The sequence below is a fragment of the Polypterus senegalus genome, chromosome 4, assembly GCF_016835505.1.
Source record: "Polypterus senegalus isolate Bchr_013 chromosome 4, ASM1683550v1, whole genome shotgun sequence".
NCBI lineage: Eukaryota > Metazoa > Chordata > Cladistia > Polypteriformes > Polypteridae > Polypterus > Polypterus senegalus.
In genome coordinates this window covers 33,509,266-33,528,020 of record NC_053157.1, presented here as the reverse complement: position 1 = coordinate 33,528,020, position 18,755 = coordinate 33,509,266, and the positions used below count along the sequence as shown (strand labels likewise).

The following is an 18,755-nucleotide window of genomic DNA, read 5'->3' as shown; positions in this document are numbered from 1 at the left end:
TGCAGCTTGTTCAGTTGCTATGGTTGGCTGAGGACAGCGACACTCTTACCGTCTTCCTCTCCAGCCGCACTGCTGTGCAGTTCTGTATCAGTATTGCAACATACAGTGACTGGCAACAAAGTGTCTTGTTACTACTTGCCATGGCACACATTTTTTCTAACTTAAAAACTAATCCATCCATCTATCCCAAGATGCCAATACGTAAGCGTAAATTTCATGATTCAGTTATATTGCCTCTACTTCAAAAGAAGCTGGTAAAATAAACTTCTTGATCAAGAAAGACACAATAAATAACTCTTCTTTTCATGGCATATCTACAGATGCAAGTAATCACAATGCTGAGAAAATTTTCCCATTGATTGGGCAATATTTTTCATGTGAAAAGGGTTTGTTGTTAAAGTTATTGCGAGTACGATCCCTAAATTTACATATATAGTAATATAGAGAGAGATTTTAAGAGTGTCCCGTATTTCTAATTTTCTAAGCTGGCAACCCTAGTCCTATCTATCTATCTATCTCATGAACATTTAACACCCTTTTATAAAGTTGCCATGCCAGTAAAGCGTGTTTGATCACATTTTATTTATTTTTCACATTTTCTGCCCTTATTTCTCCACTTCAGACTGTGACATTCTTTGCTAGATTTTTCTCATCTCCGTTTTTCTTTCGGTGACTGTCTCCGTCTCAGAGAGAATATTCGCTAACTGTCGCTTGTTCAAAGTGTTTCAGGCTGAGCTCCATAGCACATATTAGCAGCACGTTCTCCAGGAATGGAACTTTTATATTTGCTCCCCGTCTGTTTTTCAGACCATGTGTATAACTGCTTCACTGCACGATGTCATTTGTTACTTTTTGTCAAGTACCATTAGTCCCCTTATTCAAATGCTTTGTCAAGCCCCCTTTTTCCACGCTTATCATTTTACCATTAAAATGTTTACACTTCACATGTGACTCTTCTTTATCGCAATTTGATATTTGGTTACACTTGTGCTGTAAACATTCAGCTTTTGAGCACAACAAAACAAGCGTAATACGTATTTATGTAAACTAACACATTTACTTAAGGAAGATGTGAGGAAAGCAACTACAGTACACCCCCAAAATTCACAGGGGTTACATTCCTAGAGCACCCGCAAATTGTGAAAAACCGTGATTTTTGAATGTGGTTAAAAAATGCCTTTTCAATGCTTATTTTTATAGTTTCAACCCTAAATACAGTATGCCCCCAAAGCACTTTCATTTTATTGCAAACTCAACTTAATACCTTAATACATTACCTAAAACAGAATGTAACGGTAAACCCGTATACTGTACAGCACTGTACTGCTATGTCTCCCGCGGTGCTAGAACGTTAAATACCGATGTTACCGCTATACATACTGTAATTCATGCAAACACATTCTCTTTGGTATGCGCTGTCGTTTTCTTTGTTATAAGTAGAGTAAATACATAATAATTTAATTTAATTAGAATACAGTAAAATGTACGGGTACTCACCAATGATATTGATGATGATGATGAAGATGAAGTAGCTGTGCAGTATTTAAATATCCTTAGGGCGTCTCTTCTTCAGGCACTTCAGGAGGAGTCGTATCTTTGGACGGGTCTTCTTCTGGTGGGGTTTCGTGCTGGCTTTTCTTTATTGGTGATAGGAAGTTGCTGTCGTTGTTTCTTCATGGTGGCAAGGAGTGTTTTATATGTCTGAATGGCAGGATCGATGCCATTATTAACTGTGAGAGCCTGAACCATACAGGGATCACATGCTTCAATCATCCCTTGTAAATCACTTCTGAAAACGATCAAACCATCCATTACTGGCTTGAAAATCTTCAGGCTCTGGTGCTGTTGATGGTCCTGGTTGCGGTTCTTCGGTACCTTCTACATTGTCTCCTGTAGAGAACTGCTAGTACAATTTCCGTGCTTTCTCACGGATGATGTTACCGTCCAAGGGGATGTTATTCTTCCTATAGTCGGTGATCCACAATGCCAAGGCAGATTCCATCCTGACGATGTTTTTATTCCTTACGGTCGCTTCCGTTTTGGCACTATCACAGAAACGTACAGATATGGTACTCCAGATCGCTGCCTCATTCTTCTTTATGTAGCGTACGGCGCTTTCATTAATGCCATAGTGGCGCCCTACTGCAGCATAACTTTTTAGTTCCAGGAGCAAATCCAGTAGTTCAACCTTCTTCTGGAGTGTTTTAAACTATTTCTGGCGCTTAGGCTCAGAGCCAGAAGCCTTAGAAGGTGCAGTGCGTGGAAAACATGAGGACACTTAGCTGGAGACGTGTCACAAGGCAACACTCAATCAGCAGCAAGGAGAAATGAATAACACTCTCGGATTGGCTACTTTCACCATCACAAACCGCATTTCCCTCAGTGGTTGCTTCCTGTATTGCCAGGAAAAAAGGCGTAAAAAATTGTGCAGGATATTTGCGCTTTCCGCTAACAATTAATAGTTAGGTTTAAAGGAAAAATCAGCGAATGACTGAGTCTGAAAACCCTGAACCACAACTTCGTGGGGGTCTACTGTACACACCCATATATTGTGACCAGTAGGGGGCATTGGAGCACCCCATATACCAAAGCAGAACCACAATGACACAAGTCCTGGTAAAATAAAAAAGGTTTATTATTAACCAAAAGACTTTACAAACTTTCTTCTTATATATTGTCACCGCAAATGCACTCTTCTCCTCCCTCTTTTCTGTCCCATATTCCTTCACTCTTCTCTGATGAGTGATGTCCAGCTCCTCTCCTGACTGCGACATGCCTGGATGAGGTTGAGAGGCTTCCTTAACTTTAGACCCAGGGGTATAGCGTAGCCAGATGAAAGCACTTTGGGGTCAAAAGGAAGTCCGCAAAAGTAGGGATCACAGATCCTCACAACACCCCCGGAATCCAACAAGGCTGGCCCAAGGGACTGCAATTCCCAGCATTGTCGTCATGAATATCTTTTCTCGATCCAACCCTGTCAGGATGCCAGCATGCCCAGTCCCAAACTGGCATCTTCTATCTTCCTGGCTAAGGCAGGGAATACCATGCCCTTCTTCTAGGGCAGGGGTGGAGAACTCCAGGCCTGGAGGGCCGCAGTGGCTACAGGTTTTCAATCTAACCCTTTTCCTAATCAGTGACCAGTTTTCACTGATAATTAACTTTTTCCCCATCACTTTAATAGCCCTGTTAGAAGAGTTCAGCCCTCTGAATTGATTCCTTTCTTCATTAAATGACAGCCAAGCAGAAATGAGATGTGACACGAGCTAACAGATGACCAGCTAAACTGGGGCTTCAAACTCCAACCAATTTCACTCCAATCACTTTCTTAATGAGAAGCCAATTCTTGCTGTTAATTAAACCGGTTATTTAATTCCATGGCTTGTTGCTGCTCTCACTCTGCCACAGCACACATTTCCAAAACTTGTGTTTTTCTGTTCTTTCAAAGAGCACCGTCAAAATGTTTTGGTGACCTGAGAGTTCAACCTTACCAAGACCATCACCACTCTTTAAATTTAGATATTGTGTGATGGGCACAGTGGGGGTGGTCATGTGGTGGCTTGTTTTGTGTCTCATTATTGTTTGGCTGCTAATTAAAGAAAAAGAAACAACTATGGGGCCCGAGTCAAGTTAATTAAAAGAAATAATCAGCAGCAAATACTGGTCACTAACTAAGAAGATGGTAACAATGAAAACCTGCAGCCACTGTGGGACTCGAGGCCTGGAGTTCACCACCCTGCCCTAGGGCTTCCTTTACTATACTGTATATATATATATATATATACACATATATATACACATTAATCCCTCCTTGACTGCGGGGTTTGAGATAGGTGAAAATCCACGAAGTAGAGACCATATGTTTGTATGGTTATTTTTATATATTTTAAGCCCTTAGAAACTCTCCCACACGGTTTATAAATATTCTCCGCACAGTTATACAGTAAACCCTCGTTTATCGCGGTTAATCCACTCCAGACAGATAAATGAATTTCCACGAAGTAGGATTCTTTATTTATAAATCTAATATTTTCGCAGTTAGAGCATTAAAAACCTGTTTACGACCTTCTAAATATGTTTTTAAACATTATTAGAGCCCTCTAGACATGAAATAACACTCTTTTGTCAAAAGTTTAAACTGTGCTCCATGACAAGACAGAGATGACAGTTCTTTCTCACAATTAAAAGAATGCAAACATATTTTCCTCTTCAAGGTGCGCATCAGGAGCAGAGAATGTCAGAGATAGTGAGAGACAGAGAAAAGCAAACAATGAAAAATCAATACGGGCTGTTAGAGCTTTGAAGTGTGCGAAGCACCTCGCAGGAAGCATATCGTATATCATTGAGTTTTATTTAATACGTAATTCGTGCTCTGATTGGGTAGCTTCTCAGCAATCTGCCAATAGCGTCCCTTGTATGAAATCAACAGGGCAAACCAAGTGAGGAAGCGTGTACCATAAATTAAAAGACGCATTGTCCGCAGAAATCCGCGAACCAGCAAAAAATCCGTGATATATATTTAGATATGCTTACATTTAAAATCCGCGATGGAGTGAAGCCGCGAAAGTCGAAGTGCGATATAGCGAGGGATCACTGTATAATATAAAGGCATTGTCTACTTAGAAAGATAAATTTTGAAAAATTTGTAAAGTATCTGAACATTTTTATATTAATATCATGCATTTCAAAAGGAAAACTCCTCCTTAGATGTGCTCAGTTCATGTCAGCCTCCAACCCCTGCGTCCCCATATAAAATAATTGGATTTAGTGCAGGGCTGTGTCTGCATTCATCTGCAATTGAGAAAAGGTTAAAGTCTGTTATTTCCATGCTGTAAAAGACATCATTTTAAAGGAATACAGCTGTAACATTGTGTCTTTAACTTTCGTTTCTTTGCAGTATAGAAATAACCTTTAACTTTTTTTTTTCCTTAATAATTGGATCATTGACAAAACAAATGTAGTTAGATTAAAGCCAACACAAACCCCATTAGTGATATCAAAATATAAGTTGTTACTAGTACATGTTAAGGGGTGATCATTTTTAAGAGCAAGCTAAGTAGCCTAATTAAAAACATGGTTCCAATAATCTGAGAAATTCTCTAGAAAATATTAGCTATTGAAAAGAACTGCATCTGCTTGGCTTGTAAACTTGAAATCGTTGGCATTGCTTGGATGCTCCAGCAGAGGGCAGTCTTTCCCCACTGTGCTCTTCAGTGGTTTGCTTACAAAGCATTCAGCAACTGAGATGTTTGACAAGTAACGCTACCGTTGAGGGGGATTCTTGGTATCTTCGGGCTGTCGCGACAAAACAAAAGCAGGAAGGTTTGTTTTTTTGTTTTTTTTAATTTTGAAAAAGGTAAGGGAGCAAATAATTAAGGCAGAAATTGGATTGATGCTACCTCATGCATCCAGCGTGCTGGATTCACATCATCAATCTTTTTCTGTGTTCTCCATATTCTAAAGGTGTATGTGTGTGTTAGGGTTAATTTACAATTAAAAATTACAAACTGGCAACAACAGACTGGCGCTTTCTGGCTGTGTACAGGAGAGGGCAAGATTTTTACTCCCAGTACTCCCAGGTTAATCTCAGACCCCCAGTGCCTCTCAGCTGGATTATACTGATTTGAACACCTGTATCCACTGTCACATATTCCTTCATCCATTTTGACTATTCCAGTTTTAGACTGGCAGTCCTTAAATAGGGGGCCACAAGCTCACACATAGAAAATAAATTGTATCACAAAATGCGTTTAAAACAGTGCATATGATGCAGAAAATAATTTCTATAATAAATATAGAATAATAATATAGGATACAGAATACATCTATAGAATAATCTACATACTTAATATGCAGTTTTTGAAGCTGATTACTGGATCTTCTCCCAGCAGCATTGACTACAACCCAGTCCACTGCATGGCACACAAACTGTATACATATCCTGTCACCAATAAATGAAAAGAAATGTTCACAAATGTCATAAATAATCTAAATTAGCTTTGGAGAAGCCAGCACTCCCCATTGGTTGGAAATTAGCTAAACATGCCAGGTCCATTATAAATATCTTCCACCCATTTTCTGCCTCTTATCCAGTCTGGGTCATGGGGGCAGCCATTTAAGCAATGATTCCCAAGCATCACTACTCCCTGCTGCTTTCTCCAACTCCTCCGGGGATTATGAGATGTTCCTTGGCCAACTGACAGATATAACCTCTCCAGACCTCAATGTCTCCTCATGGTTGGACATGCCTGAAACATCTCCCCAGGGAGATTAATAAAGCACCTTAACTGGCTCCCCTTGAAAGTAGCCATTATAAACACATATGGCACAGAAGTGTGTCAAGAAACGCAACTGGGGCTTCTTTATAACAACAGCAATCTTCTTCTTCTTCTTTCAGCTGCTCTCGTTAGGGGTCACCACAATGGATCATCTTCTTCCATATCTTTCTGTCCTCTACATCTTGCTCTATCACACCCGTCACCTACATCCATAAACCTTCTCTTAGGCCTTCCTCTTCTCCTTTTCCCTGGCAGCTCTATCCTTAGCACCATTATCCCAATATACCCAGCATCTCTCCTCTGCACATATCCAAACCAACGCAATCTCGCCTCTCTGTCTTTGTCTCTCAACCGTCCAACTTGAGCCGACCCTCTAATGTCCTCATTTCTAATCCTGCCCATCCTCGTCACACCCAAAGCAAATCCTAACATCTTTAACTCTGCCACTTCCAGCTCAGTCTCCTGTCTTTTTGTCAGTGCCACCGTCTCCAGCCCATAGAATATAGCTGGTCTCATATACAGTACGTCTGCAGAATGTCTCTCTGCGACTGAAACTGCTCTTTTTAATAGTTATTCAGGTGTATATTTGGGATAATATTTATTTATCCATCTTTAGCCAAATATCACCTTAGGGATTAATACAGTGCCATCTATCTATCTATCCAGTGAAATTGTAAGGTTGTCTTATTTTATTTAGAGGCACAGATGCCATCCTTGTGACATTTTAAATAAATCCTTTTGCCATTTGTAGCATTTTTTCCTTTGTTTGTATATTTTACTCCTTGTTTTAGAGTCTCTGCTGGTTTTGTCCTCCTATTCCTTTTCTGCAATATGTATAGATTTTCTTTTATTATTTCTGAGCAAAGCAATGTTATCTTGTGGCCAAGAGATTTTTTCAAGTCCCGCTCTCCTCTCAACCGTATTGAACCACACACACGGTCCTCTCACCTCTCATTCATCTCAATGCCTTTGACAGACACAGTTCCTGCTCTCTCAGCTCTTATAAATGTTAACGTTTTCCTCACTTTAAGTTCCCAATTAAAGGAGACGTATTATGTCCAAATCTTATTGAAGAATTTCATCCCGAAGGGTTATCAACAGAAGAAATGAGTACACGGGCAATCTTAGCACCGAGAAACGATGAAGTCAAACAAATTGTCGATCAGTTTACACGGCAAATTGGTTAAATGCATATCGATAGACTATACTGAAATAGTTGGTGGTGATCGTGCGGAAGATGAAAACATCAACTTACAATATCCCGAAGAATAACTACAACCGTTAACACTGTCCAGTCTTCCATCGCCTGAATTACTGTAGAGAGAAAGATGAATCCAACAAAGGTAATGTAGTTAATCTTCAGGGGATAACATTACACAACAAAGGCGATCTTGATATGCCATTCGTATTAAAACATTAACAGCTTCCCGTTAGAATAGCTTTAGCAACGACAATTAACAAATCTCAGAGACAAACATTCAAAAATTTTGTTTTATTTATTAGAGAGAAAGAAACGAAATTCAATCACAGGCAGTTATATGTTGCGTTGTCACAATGAAAGTCCTAACACAGAATTAAAATTCAATGCGATAATGACAAAAATTTTATTCAAAAAATTGTTTTACTGAAGTTTCACAGTAAAAGTGTAAAGTATTTGCGTGTTAATTTCAAAGCAACAAAATCGTATTGCGTAAAGAATAAAACATAATTTGCTTTCAAATGATTACATTTTGCTATTTTTTAATATGGTTATTTACTCGCTGTAAGTTCTATTATGCATATGTAACAATTCCCATGAAAATAATCTGTTTAAACTGAACATCTGCATCCCTATATGCGACAAAGTGGTTAGCGTGTAGCGCAGGCCCGGGGGTTGCCGAGTGAAGTGAGCATGGGGCAAAGCCCCCCAGTAACAATATAATATAGTAACATCCCCCAAAAATGAACAGAAATGAGTTCCAGAAGTACACAAACCCATATTCATATCACTATCCATGTATCTATTTGTTGCCCAGTTACTCCTCCATATTTACTCATCAGTCTTTCTGTCCAGTTTTGGTTCCTGCCTTATGCCCAGTGCTGACCCAACTCTGACCCTGGATTTGAAAAGTGGACGTGGCTTCCTGGAGGTCTGCTTGTTTCACAGTCCCAGTGCATTTATTTGATCTCCTGCTCTGTATGTGTGTTTATGCCTAATATTTAATTGCCACTCTTCATTAGTCTTAAACACACCAACTTTGGTTTTCTACTGTTTTACATATCACAACATACCCAGTAACCATCTGTTTCTCCCCTGTCCCCTTCTCAGTGGCTCTAAGAAACTTTGTACAGACATCACAGTTCTGAAGTGGCTGTGCTTACGCCGTCCTTCTCATGAATAACTGTATACAACAGCACAACTTGCTCCCTGTTGTCTATCTTGTAGAATAAAGAACTGAAATACCTGGTGAATTTTTGGTCCAGCCATTGTTCCAAGAAGATATCAAGAGCCACGAACACCAAGTAAGTGGCAATTTGTCCTTGTCCTTTTGGTAAATATCATACTGGGGCTCCAGTTGGAGTGTTTTAAGTTCATAGGGTAATCCACTGAAAGCTGAACTCTTGATTGAGGCCTAAAATTCAGGAGGGGATGATAGTCAGGGGGTCAGGTAAGCAGTGCATGAGGTGCAGGTGGGAATGAAACACTGGCATTGTCCAGACGACGTAAGGCCATAAACTCGTCACTCATGACATAAGTCTGACCAGCTAAGTGTTGAGTGAATATGTGAGAAAGCAAGAGAAAGAGAGACAGAAAAGGACAGAATGGTGTCGAGGAAGACAGGAGAGGCAAAGTGGAGACTATGAGTATCCAAAGGAGTCAGTCATGTGCTAGGAAAGCCTGTTTAAAGCACCAATGGACAATTACTTAACCATAATGCCTTTCATGATACTTGATGTGTGAGCCTGTGTAGGACAGTTGGCACTCACGTGTCTTTTTTAGTTCTAATGACTATTGCTTTCTTTCTGGCAGCCCAACACCACGGCTGCCGCACTATCCTCTGCTGGACTTGGTAAAACTTCCAGCACCGAACAGATAATGAGGGCGATGGGAGGAATTTTGGAACAAGGACTGCGTGTGTCAATGAAATACTTCATCGTCGTTCACTTTTCAGTGAGCTTTGAGGAGATGGTGGCTGCATCTGAGCTCAAATGAGACCTTCAGGAACCACAGTATTAGAGAGATTTCAGGTCAATTGTTGTCATATGTAGTGTGGTCTAATGGCCAGGGTGTTGGACTTTAACCCATTGCACTGCCCCTTCATATAAAATGTGGCCCAGTGCAAATGATTTCATTGGTCTGTAATCTATTTGGAAAACAAGGCTGGAAATCACTGTACTATAACTGTGAACTTGCAGAACACCCTGGTGTGGTGGACATTGGTGTTCCACAGCTCATGATAGGCCCAGCCACACGATATGGCCTGCCAGCTTTGACAGCAGTGCCCACCCCCATGTCAAGTGATCCTTAACTTTGGCACGGCTGGAGGGTCATGCTGCTACTGTACTTGAAAGCTCCAGGAATTAGGGGTCAAATCCTAGCTGTGGTGGAGTACACGTTCTCCGCAGTCCGTGAGGATCTACACTTTCAGGGGGTCTCCTGCTATTTAGGTTTGTTCTGATTGATCAGTGGGACTCTCGCTGTCTGGTCAGCTTTACTTCTGTCACTTGCAAGTTTAGTTTGTTTTTTTATTTTGTTTGTAGTATTCATTTTCTTGTGTATATTTCTAATCTTGTTTGCTCTATAATGTACTGTATAAAAAATAAAGCTTGGTAGTCAAGTAGAGCACAAATTAAACTCCTGATGAAGTGATAATTTTGATTTCATTTGGGGATTCATCTAACAAACTGAAATCCAAAGACGGCTGCTGGTGAAATGTGAACATTAATAAAGAAATGTGTATGAATAAAAAGTTTTACCTGTTTTGAATGTAATATGTCTGTCCGTCTGTTTGCCAATCACGCAAAAATGGCTGAAATGGAATTTCACTCGTGTACGGCAGTTGGTCAAACTTCCACTCACCGGACTCTTTATTAGTTATTGATAGCTATCGCTTTATTGCCAGTACCGGGTTGGGCCTCCTTTTGCCTTCTTTGTGATATCAATTCAGCGAGGTGCTGGAAACATTCCTCAGGGATTTTGGTCCATATTGACATGATAGCATCACACAGTTGCTGCAGATTTGTCGTCTGGACATCCATGATGTGAACCTCCTGTCCTACCACATCCCAAAGGTGCTCTACTGGACTGAGTGCTGGTGACTGTGGAGGCCATTTGAGTCCAGTGAACTCGTTTTCATGTTCAAGAAGCCCGTTTGAGATAGATAGATAGATAGATAGATAGATACTTTATTAATCCCAGATGATTTGAGCTTTGTGACATGGCGCGTTATCCTGCTGGAAGTAGCCGTCAGAAGATGGGTACACTGCAGATATAAAAGGATGGACACAGTCAGCAACAATACAGTTAGGCTGTGGCATTTACACAATGCTCAATTGTTACTAAAGGGGGCAAAGTGTGCCAAGAAAATATCCCCCACACCATTACACCACCACCACCAGCCTGAACCATTGATACAAAGCGAGATGGATCCATATTTTCATGTTGTTGATGCCAAATTCTGACCCTACCATCTGAATGTCACGGCAGAAATTGAGACTCGTCAGACCAGGCAACATTTTGTCCAGTCCAGTTGGATCTGTTGTCTGATTTTGGTGAGCTCATGTGAATTGTAGGCCTCAGTTGCCTGCTCTTAGTTGACAGGAGTGGCACCCGGTATGGTTTGCTGCTACTGAAGCCCATCTGCTTCAAGGTTTGACATGTTGTGTGTTCAGAGATGTTCTTCTGCACACCTTGGTTGTAACGAGTGGTCATTTGAGTTACTGTTGCTTTCCTGTCAGTTCTAACCAGTCTGGCCATTCTCCTTAGACCTCTGGCATCAACAAGGTATTTTTGCCCAGAAAACTGCCACTGACTGGCTACTTTCCCTTTTTAATACCATTCTTTTAAACTTTAGAGATGGCTGTGCATGAACATCCCAGTAGATCAGCAGTTTCTGAAATACTCAGATGAGCCTCTCTGGCACCAACAACCATGCCACGTTTAAAGTCACTGCAGTCACCTTTCTTCCCTAATATGAGGCATCTTGACAATGCCAGGTCAGGTCAGGTCAGGTCAGACTGAGGAGTATGCACTGGTACAGCTCATTGCTGCACCCACCACATGACAAACTAGCTTTGGATCCTGGTTGGCAGCCCCCCAGGCAGACAAGTGGTTTAAATCCACCCTGCAGAAATGACCATCTATCCGCTGCAGTCAGATGTTATACGGGTGTCCCCTTGGCCTGGTCGAGCCTGCTTGGGTCCTTAACAATGATCACCCTCGGGGAATCGCGCCACATGGCCGTAGTGCCATAACTCACAATGTAGGGAATGTGCCTCATTCGGGATTCCATGGATAACTGCTCGTTTTTTGACAAAGTCAAACCAGTGGTACCCAAGGATTCTCCGAAGAGACACAGTATGGAAGGAGTCCAGTCTTCGTCTTGGATCGCGTCCATGTCTCACAACCATATAGCAAAGTAGGAAGCACCAGGACGCTAAAGCCTCTTTTCACTTTTGCAGAGAAATCAGCAGACTCACACACAGCGACCTTGTGACCCCGGACCGTCATTTTTTGCTCCAGTTCACTTCATCAGTTACCACTGCATTTGCCCTGTGCTAAGGACTTTGTTGCGAGTGTTTCTTGTTAGATGTTTATTGTTGTGTTGTTATCTTTCTGGGAGAAAGGGAGGTCATCTGTCTATATGGTGCTTGTATTTATATCTCATTTAATATACCGCTTTATTAGTTATATACTGTTATTTTGTGTCTCTGTGTGTGAGTGGTGTGAGTCGGGCCAAGGATGGGTGCATTGCTGGGGTCCCCCGCCATACGGCGGTGTGAATCTGAGCGGCTCCACACCACTACATTCTAATATAACCCGCACAAACTAAACTGAAGAGGAATATTCTAATTATTTGTTGTCCCTCAGACTACAGATTAGTCCCAGTTTATGATTGGCATGGCATGGCATGGCATGGAGGACAAACAGTTTTCAAGCCGTATCCCGTAACATATCATATTGGCTATATTGAATGTGCCGTACGTAGAGAGCATACCGAATGTACTAAGTAAAGTCACAGAGAAATAACACAACCTTTAAGTATAAAAAGTAACTGAAGTTTAACAAGAAAGAGCTAAAGTTATAGAAGAAACATTTTTTGGCCTTTTATCTTACGTGTGTAGGATCTGTTTTCTCTGATGCTCGGTTTGAACTTCAGCAGGTCACTTTGACAATGTTAGGGCAGGTCAGTCTGGGGAGCCTGCACTGGGCTCTTGTTGATTATAACCTAATATTAGTTTATTTGTTATTGGGGGTCTGTAAAAAGATACATTTCCTCTGGGGACAAATAAAGTGCTTGCTTGGCGTCCATCTATCTAGCACCTCAATTTTAACCACTTGTGTCGACTGTCAGCATAGAATTAAAGCATAAACAGCCTGATCTGAGAAGCCAAACGTGACCCCCTGCAACCTGCCTAGGAAAAAGCTGGCATTGAAAATCAACGGGACAAATGGAGCCCAACAGTCTGCAGTCACTGGTGCACACCGCATTTACAATTTACATGGGCCTTCATTTTGCTACTTCAATAAAAATAAGGAACTTTGATTAATTAAAAAAACAAAAAATCAGACATTTTCCTAATAATGACAGTTTTAAGGCAAAGCTTTACTCGTACTTGTTTAGCAAAAGTAGCAATGGCACTGCATAAATATTCAGACCCCACAGTTTAAGGACAAAACAAGAGATACAAAGAGAGAGAACAACTTACCGAAAAGTCAAGTTAAATTAAAAAGGCACATATAGACATACATATCTACATATATATACACATATATATATATATATATGGCAGCCACTAGGGGGCATTCGAGCACCCGAAACCCCAGACACAGCCCTGGCTCCAAACCCTGTTCTTTTGTTTAACCATCTAAACGTACCTTGTACAGGTTTGTTCCTCACACTGCTGTAATGGGTCCAGCACTTTCTTCGGTCCTTTATCGTCTCCGATCTCCTCCACTCCACCCAAGCGAGTGTCGTCTGTCTTCTCTCCCGACTCCAAATCCCTGGGCCAAGTGGCAGGCTCTCTTTTAATTCCGGACCCAGGAGTACATTTGGTGCCTAATCTACTGTCTCCAGGAAGCAGTTCCAAGTCAGGTAGGTCCCCATATTGGTCCTTGCACTCTCAGTATCCAACAGCTCCTCCTGCAGCCACCACAGAACCGACTCATGGAACCACAACTGTCATGCTGCCCTGCGGGCATCCATACTCACCAGAAGGGACACTCTGCCTATTGTCCTGACCTTCCAGTTGCCCAAACTTAACAAGTATGTCCCTCCATGGTTGCTGGGATGCCAGCCCTGCTGTAGCTGCTGCAGTAGCGTCGGTCTGTGTCCAAGTCCTGGTAAGGGGGTTTGGGGGGGTGGCGTCATAACAACGCTCCCCAGCTGACCTTCCTTACCCACAGCCACCTGGCTAGACAAGGGAATAGGATCCATCCTGACAAGAACGTGGCTGACTCCTCACACTATATATAAATACATACACACACACACACGTACATATATACATATACACATTCACGTGCAGTATTTATACACACATACAATACACGTGTACAACTACTGACAATATAAATTTAAACAAGTCTCTTCCCTTTTGAACCACATGGGTCAAGACGATTCATTTAAGAGTGCCTGATCACACACTTAACATGAGGACTTCAAGCCAGTAGCTAGTACTTTAATGTCCAGTTTGCCGACATGTTGTTTCGAGATCAGATTTGGGCCCTCGTTACTTGATCAGTCCTGCTCACTAAAAATAAAGCATGAGGACATCTCTAGAGGCCACAAAATGCACACACCAACCTACTTAGGGCTTTCAAGTGTTTTTTGCATTGGTAACGTTGAACTTGTGGATTTTGAGATGTTGAGTAATTCTGCTTGAAGCCCAACCTAGCTGGCATTGTCCAGGACTAAACGGCTTGGCCCTCAGGTTCTCAAAATGTTAACACAGAGAAGCGAATGGCGGCCGCACTTAGGGACCCCACTGCACCGATTAAAGTGAAGTGGCAACAAAGTCAAAAAAATTCCCTGTGATTTCATGTTGTAGAACAGGGGTCCCCAACTCCGGTCCTGGAGGGCCCCAGTGGCTGCAGGTTTTCATTCTAACCCTTTTTCTTAATTAGTGACTTGTTTTTGCTCATAATTAACTTCTTTTGAATTCATTTTAATCAACTTGCTCTCGAAGAATTAGACCCCTTAGTTGTTTCTTTTTCCTTAATTAGTTGCCAAACAATAATGAGATACAAAATGAGCCAAAACATGACCAACAAAGTGTGTCCATCATACAACATCTGAAAATAAAGAAAGATGAAGGTCTCAAGGATGCTGATCTGCTCAGGTCCCCAAAACGTTTTAATAGTACTCATAGAAAAAAGAAAATCAACAATTTCAGAAATGTATGCCTTTTCATAATGAGGGTAGCAACAAGCCATGGAATTAAAGAACGGGTTTAATTAGCAACAAGAATCCGCACCTAATTAAGCAACTGGCTGGCGTGAAATTGGTTGGTGTTTGAGGCCCTGACTTAGTTGGTCTTAGTTGGCTCACTCACGTCACATTTCATTGCTGTTTAAGGAAAGAAATGAAGCAATTCAGAGGAACAATGAAGAAACTCGGGGGGGGAAAAATCTTAAAAAAACAAGTCACTTGAAATTGACTCAAAAGAAGTTAATTAGCAGCAAAACAGGACACCAATTAAGAAAAGCGTTAGAATGAAAACCTGCAGCCACTGGGGCCCTCCAGGACCGGAGGTGGGGACCCCTGTTGTAGAACAATAAAATGAGAAAACTTCTGAGAGGGGTGGCACTGTACTCCTTTTCATATATCATAATATATTAGCATAGAAACTTTGTTCAGAGGGAGCAAATTCACCAAAGGATGTTGGCTGGGGACAGAAATGAAAAGAGCATGACTCAATGAAACACACATGTATATGATCTTAGCTTCAACAAGACTAAAGGCAGAGCGCTGCACTGTGCATGACTGAACTACCCATAAGCCATCGCAGACATCTTGTATTGTGCCAGCTTTTATCTGTTGTGTTTACCATGTAATTTTAAAAATTGCCTATACTTTTGATTTACCATCGTATACCTGTATGATGGCACTGAGAATCAAGTTTAAAAGCTGACACTTTGGATGTATATTACCAAGAAATCCCGATTTAGGTGGGAAATCATACTACTAACCCCATCACTTGGGACCACATACGTGAAGCTGAGCTGCCAGAAGAGGAGAACGCTTAAAGAAAATGTCAACGTCACTCACACAGTAAATGGTTTCCTGGTTAGGTTTATGACTTCACTGGAATAAAGTGCCATATTCTACATGTAAGTGTTCACACAGGTACATTTCAGTTCCACTGCCAGTTACTTTCAGGTTCACATTGTACATTTTTGAACCCAGAACCGAACTTTAGGAATGTCAGCAGGGCTCAGTGGTGGTAACGTAATTAGAAACGTTTCTCTATGAACCAATTAGCATGTAAGGATGACATATTAAGGGTAAGCTAAGGGAGATGACGATTCAGACTCTGAAGGAATTGCTGCTGAACATGGGGCTTTGCTGCCAAATGTAAATAATAAATTAACAAAATCAGCAATTTCAGGCAGAAATAGCTATCAGCAACACTAGTAACATCTCGAATGTACTGCATTTTTAAGTCAGTGTAATGGTATCTTGATAAAAAGCAGTATCAATTGCAATCAAAAACATGAGCATTTTAGGTCATGTCTAAACTTATTATTATTAATAATTCAGGTAGCACAGGAAGTACTCCAGGGTCTGATATAAAGGAAGCCATTCCTCCTCCCTTCAGATAGGTCAGAGCTGGGTGGATGAGGACAAGAGAGAAGGAAGAAGACGACTTTCTGTAACTGTACTTGTGCAATGAGAGGCAGATTTGATCAGAATAAATCATTTGTTTGCATCTGGGACTTGTGTAGTTGTGGATCTGTTTGGGGTTCATGGTGCTGCAGCACCCCCTACTGGTCACAATATATATGAGAGAAAGAGAGTTACACTTTTTCAAGTCTAAATAATTCATTTTCAAAATGTATTATTTTTTTATCTAAAATAAAAATGAAACCATCTCTCAAAAAAAACCCAAAAAAAACCTGGATGTGGCTGAGCAATTCTGTAGCCAGATTACGTAAAACCAAAGTCCTGACTCTCTTGAGCTCATTAGAGATCCCTGGGCATCCTTTGTAAAAAGTAGGATGTGCTCCGATGTCCTGGCTAAACTGCCCACCATGGCCTGGTCATTCTGGCCCCCTAATCATCCCCTGTCTCTAATTGGCTCTCTCTTCTTACCCCTTGACCACATAACAGCTGTGGTGAGTGGCTGGGGGTGGTACCCAGCCGGGATGCCCAGGAGGACCAGAGGAGGGCTTACACCTCCTCCAGACCACGAGGGGGCAACTGCCCTGGTGGCTTTGGGGACCACAGGAACAGAGCTTAGAAACTCAACCCTATAAGGGGCCATGATCACTGCCGGGGGCGCCCCAATGCCCGAGGAGCCCCTGGCCCTCAGCACTTCCACCACACTTGGAAGTGCTGGGGGGGAAGAAGACCAGGGACACCCGCAGAGCTTCAAAAGGCACCCGGAGCACGTCTGGGTGTGTATAAAAGATGGCTGCCTCCCTCCATTTGAGGGCTTGAGTCAGGAGCGGAGAAAGACAGAGCTCAGGAGGAGAGGAAAGGAGGCGGCCTGAAGTAAGGAGGAGGCATTGTTGAGGCCTGGACTTTGGGGTTGTGTGTGCACGTTGTAAATAGTGATTGTGAATAAACGTGTGTTGGGTGATTTAACACCATGGTCCACACAGCTAATGTGTGGAGAGCATACTGGCACAAAAATGCCGTTGTGTCATCCAGGTAGGTGCTACACATTAGTGGTGGTTGACGTGGCTTCCCACTGATGAAGTAAAGCACTCTGAGAAGTAAGAAAAGCGCTATATAAACATAAAGAATTATTATCATTATTATTTGGATTGTTTTAGATAGGTAGATACTTTATTTATTATCCTCGAATCTCTAAAGAACATTTGACAGTTTTGAGGGGAATGAATAAAATATTTTTGTAAGTCAAGTGTGATTGATCTATTGGCCTGACTATCTTCCTGAGAGAACAAGGGTTCCTTTATATCCTTAATTGTATCTAATATGATGTCCACACCATTAAATACTGACCCACCCTAAATTCTACATTTACAGATGCCTGACTGACTTTGTGAGAGCTGAAAATTTTTTCTCCACAATAAGATCACAAACATTTAAGTCACGGAGGTGATGGACAGAGTGAATGTAGAAGCGCATCTTTTATATTTAGGACTCCATTTGTGAAAAGTGTCATGCTGTCCAAAATCAATGGAAACCGAAATGGAGCTCTCTGAGCAAAAAAGAAAGACTAGACTTATTGGTATGTGTTAATATTTTAACAGAAAAAGATTTTGGAACAAGTGGCGAGGTCTAATACGGCCCCCTTAAGACATCCGCCTGGTGACTGGTGGGCTTTATTGGGAAGACAGGGAAGTTCTGGCACTGCAGGCTCCAGCAGGTATCGCTGCTGTTAATCGCTACATAAATATTACACACTCTTTGCCATTTTTTTAATGAGTTTTTCCCAGGGTGTACAAATGGATAAGGCCTAGCAAACAAGGCATTGCTATATAAACTCTGCAAAGAAAGCAAAACAATTAGATCTGGAAACCTCTTAGTGCAAAACATTTTCAGAAGACTGCATTAATTAAGTACTAGTCATGATTTCCTGGTGCATTGTTTAAGAAGAAAATAAATAACTCACGCAGTACTGTAAAAATGTTATTTTAATAAAGATACGCATATCTGCCAAACAAGACTAGAATGCCTTAAATTAGTTTTTGGCCTGTAATGTAAATGTCTCAGCAGAGTGCTTTGCGATGCACACCATTTGACAAAATGACGATCAACTGATCGCTTTGAAAAAAAGTTTAATAGTAGGAAGCTACAAAAGCAAAAGGAAACACTTAGGCAAAGAGATCAATATAAAAAATACCAACCTGCTGTGGTAAACTTAAAGAAAGTCCCCAGTATTGCACTTTTGTAGGCATGATTGATAACATTTTATTTCATGATTTTTTTTGTGTTATAACAGACAACAATTTAAAGAAAATGTTTTTCAATGCCTGCAGGATAGCAAGGTTAATTTAGGCTCGGAGTGAAGTCGGACACATTTCAATAACAGAGTTACTGATTCACATGCCTTCTACGATCGGCTGCAGGCTGCCATTTTGTCGGGGAA

General features: G+C 41.4%; 1 protein-coding gene across 1 annotated transcript in view; it reads left to right on the top strand.

The window, feature by feature from the left end:
* Positions 1 to 10,190, top strand: part of LOC120527242 (coiled-coil domain-containing protein 68-like) — a 54,096-nt gene extending 43,906 nt beyond the window's left edge. The window contains exons 8-9 of the mRNA XM_039750423.1: positions 8,701 to 8,777; positions 9,286 to 10,190. Coding sequence (XP_039606357.1) covers positions 8,701 to 8,777; positions 9,286 to 9,352 — 144 coding nt within the window. The 3' untranslated portion in view covers positions 9,353 to 10,190. The remainder of the gene's footprint in view (positions 1 to 8,700; positions 8,778 to 9,285) is intronic.
* The last annotated feature ends 8,565 nt before the right edge of the window (positions 10,191 to 18,755 follow it).